The following is a 15,135-nucleotide window of genomic DNA, read 5'->3' as shown; positions in this document are numbered from 1 at the left end:
CTTGAAACTCAACATTAAGAAAACTAAGATCATGGCATCCGGTCCTCTCACTTCCTGGCAAATAGATGGGGAAGAAATGGAGGTAGTGACAGATTTCATTTTCCTGGGCTCCAAGATCACCGCAGACGGGGACTGTAGCCAAGAAATTAAAAGATGCTTGCTCCTGGGTAGGAAAGCTGTGGCAAATTAAGACAGTATACTAAAAAGCAGAGACATCACCCTGCCGACAAAAGTGCATATAGTCAAGGCTATGGTTTTCCCAGTTGCAATGTATGGCTGTGAAAGTTGGACCATAAGGAAGGCTGAGCGCTGGAGAATTGAGGCCTTTGAATTGTGGTGCTGGAGGAGACTCCTGCGAGTCCCTTGGACCACAAGGTGATCAAACTGGTCAGTCCTGGAGAAGATCAACCCTGACTGCTCTTTAGAAGGCCAGATACTGAAGATGAAATTCAAATACTTTGGCCACCTAATGAGAAGGAAGGACTCCCTGGAGAAGAGCCTGATGCTGGGAACAATAGATGGCAAAAGAAGGAGGGGACAGCAGAGAATGGCTAGATGGAGTCACTGAGGCAGTGGACTCCGGGAGATGGTGGAGGACAGGAAGGCCTGGAGGAATGTTGTCCATGGGGTCGCGATGGGTCGGACACGACTTCACGACTAACAACAACAATTTCCCAGGCAAAAAAGTGGTGCTCAAGGTGTTCCAAGAACAAATTTTACTCTGTGTGAAGAGAGAAATGTCTGACATTCAAGCTGGATTTCAAAAAGGAAGAAGCACTTGAAAATAGTATCTTAAAATGGCAACTGGAATGCACCAAATAATTTCAGAAGAGGATCAGTCTGTTCCTTACAGAATACAGCAAAGTTTTTGATGGTATGGATCACACAAAGAGTTATGGATAGTTTTGTAAGAAATGGGTGTGCCTCAGTACTTGATTGTCCTGATATGTAAATTGTATAATAGCCAAGAAGTGACTATTAGGACAGAGTACGGAGCAACAGAATGATTTCCTATAGACAAAAATGTCAGACAAGCATGTATTTTACCCCCTGATCTGTTTAATCTTTATGTCAAACATACGAGGAAAGCTAGATTAGGATTCAAGAAAGCAGGAGTGAAAATTGGTGGAAGACACATCAATATTCTAAGATATGGAGGTGATGCCATATTACTGGCAGAAAGCAGTAGTGAATTGAAATGACTCTTGAAGAAAGTGAAAGAAGAAAGTACAAGAGCAGGACTGCAGCTGAACTTTAAGAAAATTAAAATTATGATTACAGAAGGATTGCACAACTTTACTATCAGCACTGAAGAAACTGAAATTTTGGCAGATTCCATACCTTGGGTTTAAACAGACTGAAACCTAGAAATTTGTATATTGAGACTTGGAAGAGCAGCAATAAAGGAATTAGGAAAGATAATCACATGTAAGGAGGTTTCGCTGTAGATCAAGGTTAAGATCATCCACACTATTATTTTCAAATCAGTATGTATGGGTGTGAAAGCTGAACACTGAAGAATTTGAAAGGAAGAAAATTGATGTATTTCAAACCTGGTACTGAAAGAGAGTTTTGTGAATACCCTGGACTGACTGAAGGATGAACAAGTCAAGCCTTGGTAAAATCAAGCCAAAACAAAAATGTTGAAACTGAAACTGTCATCCTTTGAACACACGATAAGACTGACTGGAGAAGACAGTTATGCTAGGGAAAGTGAAATGGAGAAGAAGAGTGCCTATTATATTAAGGGATTCACAGCCTCGCATTTATAAGAGCAGAGCAGGGCTGTGAAGAACAGAACACAAGGCATTAATTCACATGGTTGCTATAAGTTGGAGACAACTTGAAGGCATCCAACAGCAGCAGAAATTTAATAGGCTACTGTAGTAGTTAAGTATTGGACTGGGAGGTGGGATGTAGTCCCTGTTTACCAATAATGCTCACTAACTTAGACTCACAGCCCAACTCAGCTCACAGGAATGTTGTAAAAATAAAATGGAGCCACGCAGGGTTTCTTGTGAGAAGAAAATAAGCAGGATATAAATTTAATGTGCTAATAGAAATGATGATGAAGATGATTAGGAATGTAGTTTATCTCTGGGCGCAGTGTATGATCTGCTGATGACCTTTATTCTAACCACTGAGAGTCAGTTCTATATCTGAAAGCACAGCATTATCTTTTTTGGTCATTCAGCTTCCTCATGTGCTCCCTGAATATATGAATTGAACACAGGGTAGGAGGGAGGTTCCATGGATGCTTATGTGTGTCTTGGCTGGTGGTATAGCCACGTTGCTTTCCTTCCATGTGTTCAAATGAGGTTGGAGTTAATTTTCATGTATATGCTCCCTATAAGATACCAAGCACTAAAGATGAATCTTTCTCATCTAGTAAAAGAACCAAAGACATCTGTAGAAAGGAAAAAAGTAAGTTAGGTAGTGATTTGTATGCTCAACAAACACAGAGAATTAAATAGCTGAACCTAGCTGTTTATTTTTGTTTGATTGTTGCAGGAAGTGAATTGGAAGATACCTAAAATGTGTCTCTCTGTGCGCCATAAATGAAATAGGCATCAATAAATACTATTTGCTTTGCTTTCAGATGACTTTCAGACAGCGCAGCTATTGGCCTTGATATTGGAATTACTGACTTTCTGTGTCGAACATCATACATACCATATAAAAAACTATATTATTAACAAGGATATCCTTCGAAGAGTGTTAGTTTTGATGGCTTCAAAGCATGCTTTCTTGGCACTATGTGAGTATAATGGTTTCAAGATGATCCATGAGAATTTTTGCTGAACTAGCCATCCTGTTTTTAAATTGTGAAACAAAGTGTGGAAAAACCATGACCCATTAGCAGTCTCATTTTGATTAATTTCCTTGCTACAACTGCTAAAGCAGAATGTTCTACAATGGAAAAATATCAATTTTGCATCTTCTGTCATTGTATTTGGACCTTGATAGTAGTGGTTTATTAAGGGTAGAGAAAAAAAAATCAGAAAGCTCTATTGCACAATGTTGAATGTTGAGAAACTTCAGGAATCTTGACCTATGTACAGTTTCAAAGTGTTAAGCATATTTATTTTCAAAAATAATTTTTTATTTTCAAATGTATTCAAAAAGTGAGTTAAAATACTTTTTAAATAATATATTTTCTTCATTAGGTGCCCTCCGTTTTAAGAGAAAGATAATTGGTTTGAAGGATGAATTCTACAACCGCTATATAATGAAAAGTTTTTTGTTTGAACCAGTGGTCAAAGCATTTCTTAACAATGGATCTCGCTATAACCTGATGAACTCTGCTATTATAGAAATGTTTGAATTCATTAGAGTGGTGAGTATCTCTTTCTAGAGAGAATGTGGAAGTTGACACTGGTGGGAATGGAAAAGGATCAAAACAGTATATTATATCTAAGTGTCCAGGTAGCTGCTCATATATACATCTGAGCATCTGCTTGCATAGGAAGGAAGGGTAGGTGGGTTTACAGAGCAAGATAAGAGGAAGTTCTGTACTTGTTCTTGCGTATATCAAGTTGCAGATAGTTGTCCACCTAGGCAGAAATGCATGTTGGGACTGTGGGTGGGTGATAGAATCCACCATAGTGAAAGAATCATGGGAAGAGATAGTGATCCTTAAAGGGAAGAATTCATAGGTAGTCTTACTCAGGATTTAAGTAGGGGTAGCCAGTAATGCAGCATGACTGCAATGTGTAAAGATACTGAGAGATTATTTTTGGAATTAAAATATATAGGGATAAAAAAGGGAAATTCACAGCGTTGACAGAGGGTAGAACATACTATGTCCAGTCCCCTTCCACAGAACAGGATCCCCCAAATGTTAGTCTAAATCTAGATTGTTGCATAAAGTGTAGTACAAGCAAAGTTGCAGTATACAGATAGCAGTTTCAGTGAACACTAAAAAAATCCTTCTCTAACTTCTTGGGGAAAGGTGGTGCCTCTCGTAACAATGGATCACCGTTAAAACATTAGGAGAAAATGTTTTGATGATACAAACTTTTCCTGGATCTTGGTGCAAACTTTTTAAATGCAAATTTATAATTTTGAAATGTAATACTAGTTCTGAAGCATAGATGTTTTTGAACAAAATAAAATGGACATGTTTTGGCTACTTTCTATAGTTGGGCATCCTGCTCAAGGAGCAGAAGAGTGCTAATATTAACTGTGAGTTGATTCTGACACTACATAACTGGCAATCTTTTATATTTACATATAAAATTTCTGCTCCCATAAGTAGGTGACTCATATGGGTAGCATGATTATTGGAATAAGATCACAGCACCTATTCCATGAAATAAAATTGCAGTTGCAAGTTTCAGTCCATATTTTCAGTCTGTAATAGACAGTATTACAAAAGTTACAGAACAATCCTAATTGTAAAACTGCTGGACACAGGGGAGGTTGCCTCTGCCTAAGATATGTATGGATTGCACTGTTGCTTTTGTGAATGTTGTCCACTAGGGTATCAGAGGCATTTGTATCATAGGCTTTGCTCTGGCCTGGAGCTCTGGAATTTAAAATAATTTTTCAGAGCAGTGATCACAGCAACAATACATTAAAGATTGATAGCAACATTCATTTTCCTAAAATTTTTCTTTTGCCTTCCATTAATTGCATTTTTATTGTGACGGTCATATTTAACCTCATGGTACTTAGTTAGCTATATGAATGAAAGATTATCTGATCACTGAACAAACTATATTCAATCCATTACACTTTTGAGAATAAATCTTTATGGCTTTTCTATGTGTTACCTTTTAATATTTTTAATTGGGAAAAATAACTTTATTTTCTAGGAAGACATAAAATCCTTAACAGCTCATGTAATTGAGAATTACTGGAAAGCATTAGAGGATGTAGATTATGTACAGACATTCAAAGGTTTGAAATTGCGTTATGAACAACAAAGGGAAAGACAAGATAATCCCAAACTTGACAGGTTAGTGTACACTAAAATTGTTATTGGCTCTCTCATAAACAGTTTTCCTGTTGAGGAGAAACTATTAGGAAAAATGAACAGTATAGTTTGGTTCTGTTGTTCAGATGTCTGCTTGTAGTAGCCAGCTGACCTGACATTTTGAAGAGCATAGGTGGGGCTGTAACAGCCATTATACTGTGTTGGAAGGATCCTTTAAAAGAAATATTACATCGGAATTCTATAGGAAATACATATCTCCATAAAATTGGAAAAAAAAATCTAAATGGATGTCTGTAACACAAATGCATATTTCCCAATGCCAAAAAAGCCATAAAGCACTGGAACCTATTCTTTTATTTGGTGCTAGCTAGGGTTAAAGTAGTGTACTATTATGTACCAAAAGCATAATATAGGTATAAGTTGTGTGCCTATCAAAGTTTTCCAATCACCTGGAAGATCTTCTTTTGCATCTCCAATACTGCAGCTAAGACTCAGTGAGGTCTCATGTGAATAAATTTGTATTACTGGAGCCATCAACTGTAAACACAACCTCTTGAACAACTTCATCCTCTTTGAGGAATAATTCTTTCAGGCTGTTTCCGTTTATCTCCAAATCTAGCTTCTACCAAGAAGGCATATCCCCTCCCGCTATACAACCACTACCACCACTTAATATTTACTTGGTATTAGTCCAAGTATGTGTGTACATGCTCTTGCATTCATCCCTTTTGGTCTTAGATTAAGGCTGGCAAGGGAGGTGTGCTTATGTTTGAAGTAGATATCCACAGTACCGCACAAGGTATTTGTGAAAACATAGAAACACAGTGAGTCAGAAGGGACCTCCTGGGCCATCTAGCCTCTCGTGGAAGCCCATTCCATACCCTTGGGGTCCTAATTGTCAGGAAGTACTTCTTGGTATCCAAATTGAACCTTGGTTCCCTGAGCTTCACTCAGTTAGAGCGTGTCCTGCCCTCCTCTGCAGGGGAGAACAGGTCTCTACCCACCTCCATGTGACACCCCCTCACATACCTATATGTCACCAACAGATCCCCTTGGAGTCTCCTCCAGGCTGAAAAGAGCCAGTTCCCTGAGTCTCGCCTCATACGGCTTTCCCTGCAATCCGGGCACCATCCTTGTGGCCCTATGCTGCACTGAATCCATCCTGGCTATATCCTTCCTGTAACGAGGGGCGCAGAACTGTACACAACACTCCAGTTGTAGGAGCACCAGAGTCATATAGAGTGGTAGTATTACCTCTCTTGATCTAGAAGCCATGCTTCTGGCTATGCATCCAAGGGTGGCATTTGCCCTCTTGACCACTGCATCACACTGCTGACTCATGTTTAGCCTGCAGTCAACCAGTACCCCGAGATCCCTTTCACAAGTGCTGCTCTCCAGCCACTTGTCCCCTAACCTGTACTTATGATACCCATTCCTATGCCCCAACTGCAAGACTTATCTTATCCACACTTAACCACATTGAACACCATCCTGTTGTCTCCTGCCCACTTCCATAATCTGTCCAGATCCTTTTGGATCTGGAGAACCTGCTCCTTAGTTGTGGCCACTGCTCCCATTTTAGTATCAGCTGCGAATCTGATCAGCATCCTGTTTACCCCTTCTTCCATGTCATGGATAAAAAGATTGAATAAGATCAGCCCCAGGACAGAGTCCTGGGGGACCCCACTTGTCACTGGCCGCCATCCTGATGATTCTCCACTAATGGTTACCCTCTGCTTTTGGTCCGTCAATCATGCCCTAATCCATTGGACAATGCATCGATATATCTCAAAACTCCTCAATTTCTCAACCAGGATATCATGGGGCACTTTGTCAAAGGCCTTGCTGAAATCCAGGTAAACCACATCCACTGTGTCCCCTCCATCTAGCCACCTTGAAACCTTTTCATAGAATCCCACAAGGTTTGTCTGGCAGGACACAAATAAGGCTATCAGTGAAGTACATGTCTATTGTGTACAGATTTTATTGGAAACCTTTTTCAATATCCCAAGTTCTGATGCTTTTTTAGAAATCAGAAATGTATATTGAGGCTGCTTATTTTATATTACAGCCCACCATGGTCTATTTAACCATGGTGAGGCTACAGCATGGGTTGTGTGAGAGTTAAATAAGCCTCACACAGGACAATGCTCACCAGATTCACGCAACATGACAAGCCCCAAGGAGGGGCTGGATATGCAAGATCATGATCATGTTCTCTGCAGCCCATCATGAGTTAATTAACCCACAATGCAGTGTGTTGTCTTAATTCAGTTATTGTGAAGCTCTATGTATGCTTTTTTGCAATTACAGTCTTCAAAAAGTAATCATTTATTTGTTTCATTTCTCTACTGCCCAATAGTTGTTACTGATTTCTTCACAGGTAGTCCCATTAACTTCAGTGCCTCTTAGCTGCTCTTTCTAGACTGTGTAATAGTATTCCTTGAGTAGGTAATAAACTTTGATATGTCTGCAAATTGCCTACAATATGCAGGTGGTGACCAGAAATGCATTATTTTTGCACAGATCTCCTGTAATGTAAAATCACATCAGAGATGAGAGAAATAAAATAGATCAGAAATGGTGTCAGACACATACATATACTCACACTCTTAACTGTATCTTGATTGACTGCATATTAGGATAATGCTGAAACACCTCTGCTACATAAATAGTTAGATTTTTAGTGTTCTGCATTCTGAATAATCTTTCTTTGGGGATTATATTATATAGACCTTATGTGGGAAATAGAAGAATTTCAGCTCTTTTCACTTTAAAGCTCCAGTTTATATGTATCTATACATATAACCTCCTTAGCGAAAAAAAATCCTTTTCCATAGCATGCGTTCCATCTTGAGAAACCATCGATATAGGAGGGATGCAAGGACCTTGGAGGATGAGGAAGAGATGTGGTTTAACACTGATGAAGATGATATAGAAGATGGAGAAGCAGTGGTGCCACCCTCTGACAAAAGTAAAAATGATGAAGACATTATGGACCCTATAAGCAAATTTATGGAAAGAAAAAAATGTAAGAAGCTAAGAGAACACATTACTGGTTTGAATAGATTGATACAGAAGTGCTAACTACCAGATTCATTGGCTGGTGGGGATTAGAATGGGGTTGAGAAATCCCTCTGCTGGTGAAGGCATCTCCATCAGCAGGAGGAGGCACATCCCATAGGCCCAGTTACACCTGGAAAGTTTTCCACAGGAGAATTCATAACTTTTTATCCTGTTTGAGCATTAATAAAATAACTAATGTTCATACTGAAAGTAATTGAACCCAAGAGAGAATTGTAGAAGAATGCCTGCAGAATTAACGTGTCATGCCTTGCATGGGTTTGCATGACACAACCCCCCACTGGAGACAAGCCATGGTGGGTTCTGTTGTGTGAACCTGAACTACTTCCCATAGGGTGGCTTGGGTAGGTTGTTTGTGGGCAGCAACCTACCCAACACTTCTGGTTTGTAGAAGGGGTTGCTAGACGCATGATGGGTTGGCATGCCATCCAAACCCAGGCAACAGACTCCATTAGGTGTTGCAGAATGAAACCAGCAAGTCACTCAGCAAGAATGGTAAACAAAAGTCTGCCACCCTTACTGAGTTAGCCCAGGCCACTTTCAGTGCCAGCTGCCCCACAAGTGCTTTGGGGTGACTCGTCTTTGGATTTGTCCTGCTTTGGATTTGTCCTGCTTGCAACAACTGCAAGCCATTGTGTGATCATAGCAGCTCCCCATCCCGCAACACTTTTCCCTCCGGAGATTACTTTTTACAATATCCCAAGGTGACAACTAGTGACAGTCCCTTCAAAGAGTCTTGATGACAAATTGTAGGAGATGTCATTGATTCCCCCCTTTTAAAATTACTTCTAGTGTAATACATTGTTTTCTGTACTTTGAAAAAATATTTTTGTTGGAATTGTGCACTTGTGCAGGTCCAGAATGGCAAGCCTCACCTAGTCAATGTGTTGTGGGGGTGTTTGCTGTCAAAGTGCATTGACCCAGAGAAGCTGCAGAGAGTTTTATTTTTCATGTTGCTTTCTGTGGACAACTGTTAAAAGGTGAACAGTCAAGAAAGGCCAATACTATGTGTTCTTTTCTTATAAAAGTGGGGAGTCAGTAAATCAGTCCTTTCATGGTGAAATTCTCTGAGGGAGTTTGGACCTGACCATTGCCAGGTTCCTCTCACCTTTCCTGGGACTCTAGATGCTCAAGAAAATGTGAGCAGCTGCTTCTTATGGGGGTATGGGGGTTTGATAGCTTTTATTAGAATTTCGGTTCCTTTAAAAAAATAGTGGTGTACAAGGTTTCTGGACAGGGAAATTTGTATGCATGAATGCATATGTGTAAAAAAAAGTATAGCTCTGCAAAAAGTATTTTACAATATACTAGCAGCCACCTCCATATTCTAGAATGCAATAATGCTAGTATAAAATGCTAGTTTAAAAAGCAAGGATATAACAGTAGTTGAATAAATTTAAACTTGCTTTTTATGTTTCAAGTCTGTTTGTTTGTGAAAGCAAAACTTTATTACAGCAATATTTATTTTAAATTCCAGTTAAAGAAAGTGAAGAAAAGGAGGTTCTTCTGAAAACTAATATTTCAGGTCGCCAGAGCCCAAGTTTTAAACTTTCCTTCTCCAGTGGTACAAAGGCTAACCTCACTAGCCAGTCAACTGCAAGTAATTTGCCTGGGTCTCCTGGCTCTCCAGGGTCACCGGGATCTCCTGGATCAGTTTCTAAAAGCACATCACAGATGGCAGCTATAACAACCAAGGTACCATTTTCTCCTGAATCAAATCGTGCTGTTATATCAAAACTGTATACCAATCAACTCATCCCTGAATTGGCCATTCTGTAAATGTAGTTCATTTGGATGGAATCTTTGGCTACCCCAACCCACACACTTTAACCTGGTACTTATTTAATAGTAAAGTGACCTTTAAAATAACAATACTTTTGTGTCCTGTTGCTCTTCTTAAGATACTTATGCAGAATATGATTCCTTTTTTGTCTACAGTATTGTGTGTCATAAATAGGATTTTAAGTGAATTCATCTAGATATGAAGATATTCTTAATTGAAGGACTTAATCTGGTTATTAATATAGCTTTATCCATTCACTCTAACAGAATTGTTCAAAATCTACTTCACTGGGTTGTAGGACCATCTGGAAAAGAATGTAGAGGACTGCATGGGGAAGGAGAAGGGGAGAGGGAGAGGGGTTATTTCCACTGTACAAGAAGAAGTCTGCTTGTATGATGTTGGATTTCATTATCATTGATGGCTTTTTGACGTACTGCCTTTCTTTTCTCAGAATAAATTTCTTACTTGGTGTATTCCAGGGGGCAGCTTGAAGATCCTCAAAAAGTTCATCTACATAAGTCTATTTAGGACAACTGTTGCCCTTCTTAAAAGCTGGGATTGTTGTTGTTCTTTGAGAACCTAATGATTACTGTGCTTGCACAACACAACAACCCATAGTGAATTGTTACGTTGTGCAAACTCATACCATTTTCTGCAGGATCGCTTGCTCATGGGCAACAAGCCACCCTGGCAACCCTTGGTTTGTACTTAGGGTTGCTGTTGCTGCAGTGGAAGTTAATGATGCCCAAATCTGTGCAACTGATTCCATCAGGGATACTGGAAGTGGTGATCAAGCTTCTTGGAAAGAGGAAAACCCCTTGCCACTCTTATGAAATGCTCCCTAGTCACTGCCAATGCCTGCTGCCCCACAAATGCCCCTTTGGCACTTTGGGGTGAGTAGCAGTGTATCTGTGAGCCCCCATACCCCACACCCCAAGCCTTTTTGCACTCAACATGGCTTTTTTGCCCTTTACTAGTTTTTTTTTCCCCTTTTTTGGAAATCATGAAAATGTGATAGCTAGTGAGAGTGCGGTCACCTTCGAAGTGCCAAAGTGGGTTTTTGAGAGGGCCCCTCTTGTTTTTTACAGGGACATATGCAGGCAGAGTTTTGATAGCTAGCCACCCAAAGTGACAGCTCCCATAAAAATGGAGTGGCTTGCAGTTTTCCACGTATCTAAGCACTTAGAATTACAGGAAAGGGTGGAAGAATGAAAGGATCCTCAGAGGACCTTGCCCCTTTGGCAGGAACTCCACACCCCTCCCCCTTGTATAAATAGGTGGAGTTCCCATCCTATCGCCAGTCTACTTTGGCATTTGGGTGCCGTGAAGGGGCTATCTGTAGCTGCCAGATTAGGTATCCCTCTTTTTTCCTGAAAAAGGGGTAAAAAGCAGTAAAGGGCCAAAATAACCCCAGTGAGTTGGAAAGGGCTTGCACTCATGGCAAGGAGCAGGCGGACAATTCCTGGCACCCTGAGATATCAGTGGGAGAACTGAAGTGGGAAGAGGTGGTGGTGAACAATCCACTGTGAGTCTAATTGTCTGTCACAGCATGGGTTGTTTCAACTACAACCAAACCACTTTAGTTTCTTGCTAGGATGAATTGTTGTGCTGTACTGCCCCTCTGACTTCCATCTTTCTGCATGTTCCCAGCACAGTCCATCAGTACAGAATACCTGTACCTGGCCTGTTCATTCTGCAGACTGTTCTGCATGAAATCTGGCCTGCTGCTGGGTAGTAAGCTGCCAAGAATGGACCATCCTGGCAGGGGCATCTCTGAAGGGGATAACATCAAAGGGGCCACACCCCTTTCATTTACCCCTTCATGGTGCCACAGGAGTGAGGACATGACTCCATTTCTCTTTCACTTTCCCCTTGCTGTTGTCAGGCTATGTCTCAGAGGGGATGGGACCAAGTGGGTAGATGGTGGGGGACCCAGTCAGTGTAGTGACGGGTAGAGGGAGATTTGGCACTGGGAGAAGGACTGGCCAAGTAAGGGGAATGTGGTCAAGGCAGTTAATGACTGTGCCATGTTCCAGTCCTGCTTCCACACATGGGTTTGACAGTTGCCATGTCAACTCATCCTTGGGTCTCTGGATGCTGCTTTCAAATGCCAGATCAATACAGAATAAAAGCTCCCTCATCCACAATTTAATAATGGATGAGGCGGCCGATCTGGCATGTAAAACCAAGCCTGAAGATGGATGGACAGGGAGGAGTTAGTCTCTACCAGTTGTGGCCACCAAGGTAACTTGGTTTGGCATCAAGGCAGACTGAACAGTTGCAGTGGTTGTTGTGGTCTCTATTCAAACTCTTTTCAAGCACTGTCTAACAACTAGTCTAGTGGGTTTCCACCTTGTGTTGGGGCAGCAGGTCAGATTGGCAATTTGGCTGGTATGCTAACCACCCTGAGCTGACCGAGGTGGTTTTAGATGTGATGTTGGCGTCCCCAAGGTTGTGGGTTCTGCGAGGAGCATCCTATCCAGAGTGGCTCTGGATGTCATGGCCACCATGACAACCATGGGACTGTCCCAACATGACATTGACTCACCACATGTGACATACTGCAGATTTAGTCTTCTCAGCTGGACATGAGGATGGTGCTCTAAGTGTGGGAGACTTCAGCTCAGTCCTTTGGCATGGTCAGATTCAGACTGCTGAGATTCAGACTGATGGCAGCTTTTCTTCTCCACAAGTGTGGGGAACCTTTTAAGGTGGTCTGCCCCTGGAGGCTAATGGATCCAAATGGTTTCCAGAGGGCTTTGGGCAATTTCCTAGCTTGAGTGTTTCTGTTTGGTGTTCAATCAGTAAAACAGCCTGGGAATTCTGATGATGTATCATCAGCCATGATGTTTTGTTGGAATGGCTCCGTGGGATGGGACTAGCTGGCATTATGGTTCTGTTCCACTTTACAGGCTTGCTTTCAGAAAATAGCATTAAGGGGGTACGTTCTCCTCATTGTCAAAGCAGTAATGCTATGAGGTCCTGCCAAGGTTTCATCTTGTCAACCAAGCCTATTAACATCTATTTGAAGCCATTGGATAAACACCTCACTGCAAGCCTCATCTGGAGAGTTAGAGTGATGTACCATAAGTACACCAGTGTCACTCAGCTATGTCTGTCTGTAATTTGAGGCTGTGCATGTCCTGCACTAGTCCTTTGCGTTGTCAAGATTTGGTTATAAATTATTACCAAGGTAGAGGTATACTGTGAGTAGCTTGTCCTCATGCCTGAGAATTTGGGGAATATACTGTTCTATATGGACTTGCATTCTTCCTGAAGATGTGCTGCTGGGCATCCTCCTCGATCCAACACTTGTTTGAGTCTCAGGTGGCCTCAGTGGCAGTGAGTGCCTTTAACCAGGTTCAGCTGTTTTACCAGCTACAGTAAGTCTTGGGCAGCTACAATCAGAAAGCCAAGCTTTGGTAATCTACCAATTGTACGTGGCAGTATTGTACATGGGGTTGCTCTTGAAGAAAGCTTGGAAACATTAAATAGTACAGAATGCAACCACAAGTATTTTAATTGGTACAGCCAGGTAGAAGAATATTTATAGAATTGGCTGTGTATTTGGTTCCAAGCCCAATTCAAGGTAATAATGTTTACTATGTGTCCTGAATAACTTGAAACCTGAAGGAGAGTGTTTCTCTCTGCCAACCTCTAATATCATCAGAGGAGGTTCTTCTCTGGCTTCCTTGGCATCTTAAGCTGAATTCCTTCTTTGTGCCGTACCCCATCTTTGATTCCACCTCCCCCCACCTTTGAAGTTTGCTCTCAAGCACATGCTGCAGTCATTTCAACACCAAGTTAAACTTGTAGATATGCCCTTTATTCATTGATAATTTGCCTAAATATTTCTTCCTGGCTGTCAGGACAAAAGCCTTTGGCACAATGTAAGAGTTAGTATTACTAGATGGCCAGTCATTATATTTCACAATTCTTGAATTTTGTAACTTTTGAAAAATTAGGCTTGTATTTTGTCAAATAATTATAGCTATAAATGGAAGAAACTGCTTCTTCAAACTACTGTAATTTGTTAATTCATTTTGAAAAATAATACTCAAAAAGCTAATATTATTTATAAATCTTTTTCTTTTCATTTCTAGGGAGGACTAGTGGGGCTTGTAGATTATCCTGATGATGATGATGAAGATGATGAAGAAAGCCTCCCTTTGTCACAGAAAGCAAAACTAGAGTCCTCATAATGACAGCTCTGAATATTAATATTGGTTTGGTGATAAATGAGGCTTCCAGAGTGTGGGAAGTCCATAATTAAAAACTGCAATCTCTAGTGGATTACTGTGTCTAACACAGATCAATTTAAAAACATGGATTTCTGCTAATCAAGTGCCAATTTGAAGGAGCAGAAGAAGAGGAAATTCTACACTTTATGGGAAAGACATGCCTTTGACCTCTCCAGCTTGGACCACGCATTGCCCTTTTCTCAGGGAAGGAAATGGAAAATAATAAAGCCAACAGGGCAGGAGTTTTGGTAGTGGAATTCTGGATTGGATGTTCAGTAGTTACAATCAGAATATGCTTTCTTGGACCATGTACAAGGCTTTGAAGAAAAGGCTCTTCCGCCGTAATTCTTCACTAGCTAAGAATGCCAGCAGTTTCTTTGTATAAAGAGACCTGCCTTTGAAACCATACATTCTGAACATTTTAGTCAAGCTACAACAGGTTTTAAAAAAAACTCTTTGGGGGAGGGCTGAACATAAGTTTCCTCTTTTTTTAATCTGTTCCCTTTTGCCCTTTAAACTGCAGATTTTTGTTTGGAAGTGAGGGATTTGTCTATCCCTTGATTTAAAAAGATTGAATGGAATTCTAGATGTCACTTTTGTGTCATAATTTTATTTTTATTTTGCCCCGAGTGTATGCTTAGTTGTTGAGTATATATTTGGGACCATTAAAATTTTTTGATGTAATATAATCTCACTCTTGTGCTGGTACCTGTTTTACCTGTGTAATTCTGTTCTGCATCACAATTCTTAATATGTTTAGGATTTTATGGGAGATGGTATAGTTTTTATTGAAAAAGAGCAAATTAATCTTGCCACAATGTGCATACAAAAGCAATACTATTTTGTGACTAAATATTTTATATTAAACTTTACATCATCAACTGTCTTGAAACAATTCAGGGAAATAGGTTGGTTTTTTAAAAAAATACGTTTAATTAATCTATAAATATGAAATTAGTATTCCAAAGAGATTTTGAAATTTCTTAACTGGGAACCATGCTGGTACGTTTAAACCAAATTTGAAGTGGTTATTTAAGAATACAAATATACTGACACATTTGATTTTTGAAAATAAAAAGATGAAAGAA

The 15,135-nt window shown here is 40.3% G+C and overlaps 1 protein-coding gene across 2 annotated transcripts in view; it reads left to right on the top strand.

Annotated features, from left to right (window-relative positions):
* Window positions 1-15,135, top strand: part of PPP4R3A (protein phosphatase 4 regulatory subunit 3A) — a 38,067-nt gene extending 22,932 nt beyond the window's left edge. The window contains exons 10-15 of one of the 2 annotated variants that reach the window (XR_006415296.1): window positions 2,600-2,758; window positions 3,168-3,337; window positions 4,818-4,960; window positions 7,780-7,970; window positions 8,878-9,003; window positions 9,501-9,631. Coding sequence is in view for 1 of the 2 variants with exons in the window: in XM_044435957.1 (XP_044291892.1) it covers window positions 2,600-2,758; window positions 3,168-3,337; window positions 4,818-4,960; window positions 7,780-7,970; window positions 9,501-9,718; window positions 13,910-14,008 (980 nt within the window). In the remaining variant the exon portion in view is untranslated. Of the gene's footprint in view, window positions 1-2,599; window positions 2,759-3,167; window positions 3,338-4,817; window positions 4,961-7,779; window positions 7,971-8,877; window positions 9,004-9,500; window positions 9,719-13,909 lie in introns of those variants that run through there. The other variant, XM_044435957.1, reaches the window with a different exon arrangement.

Source organism: Varanus komodoensis, unplaced genomic scaffold (genome assembly GCF_004798865.1).
Source record: "Varanus komodoensis strain SLA01 unplaced genomic scaffold, ASM479886v1 scaffold3, whole genome shotgun sequence".
Lineage (NCBI taxonomy): Eukaryota > Metazoa > Chordata > Lepidosauria > Squamata > Varanidae > Varanus > Varanus komodoensis.
The sequence above is the reverse complement of the archived record's forward strand: the minus strand, read 5'-3'. Positions and strand labels throughout refer to the sequence as shown.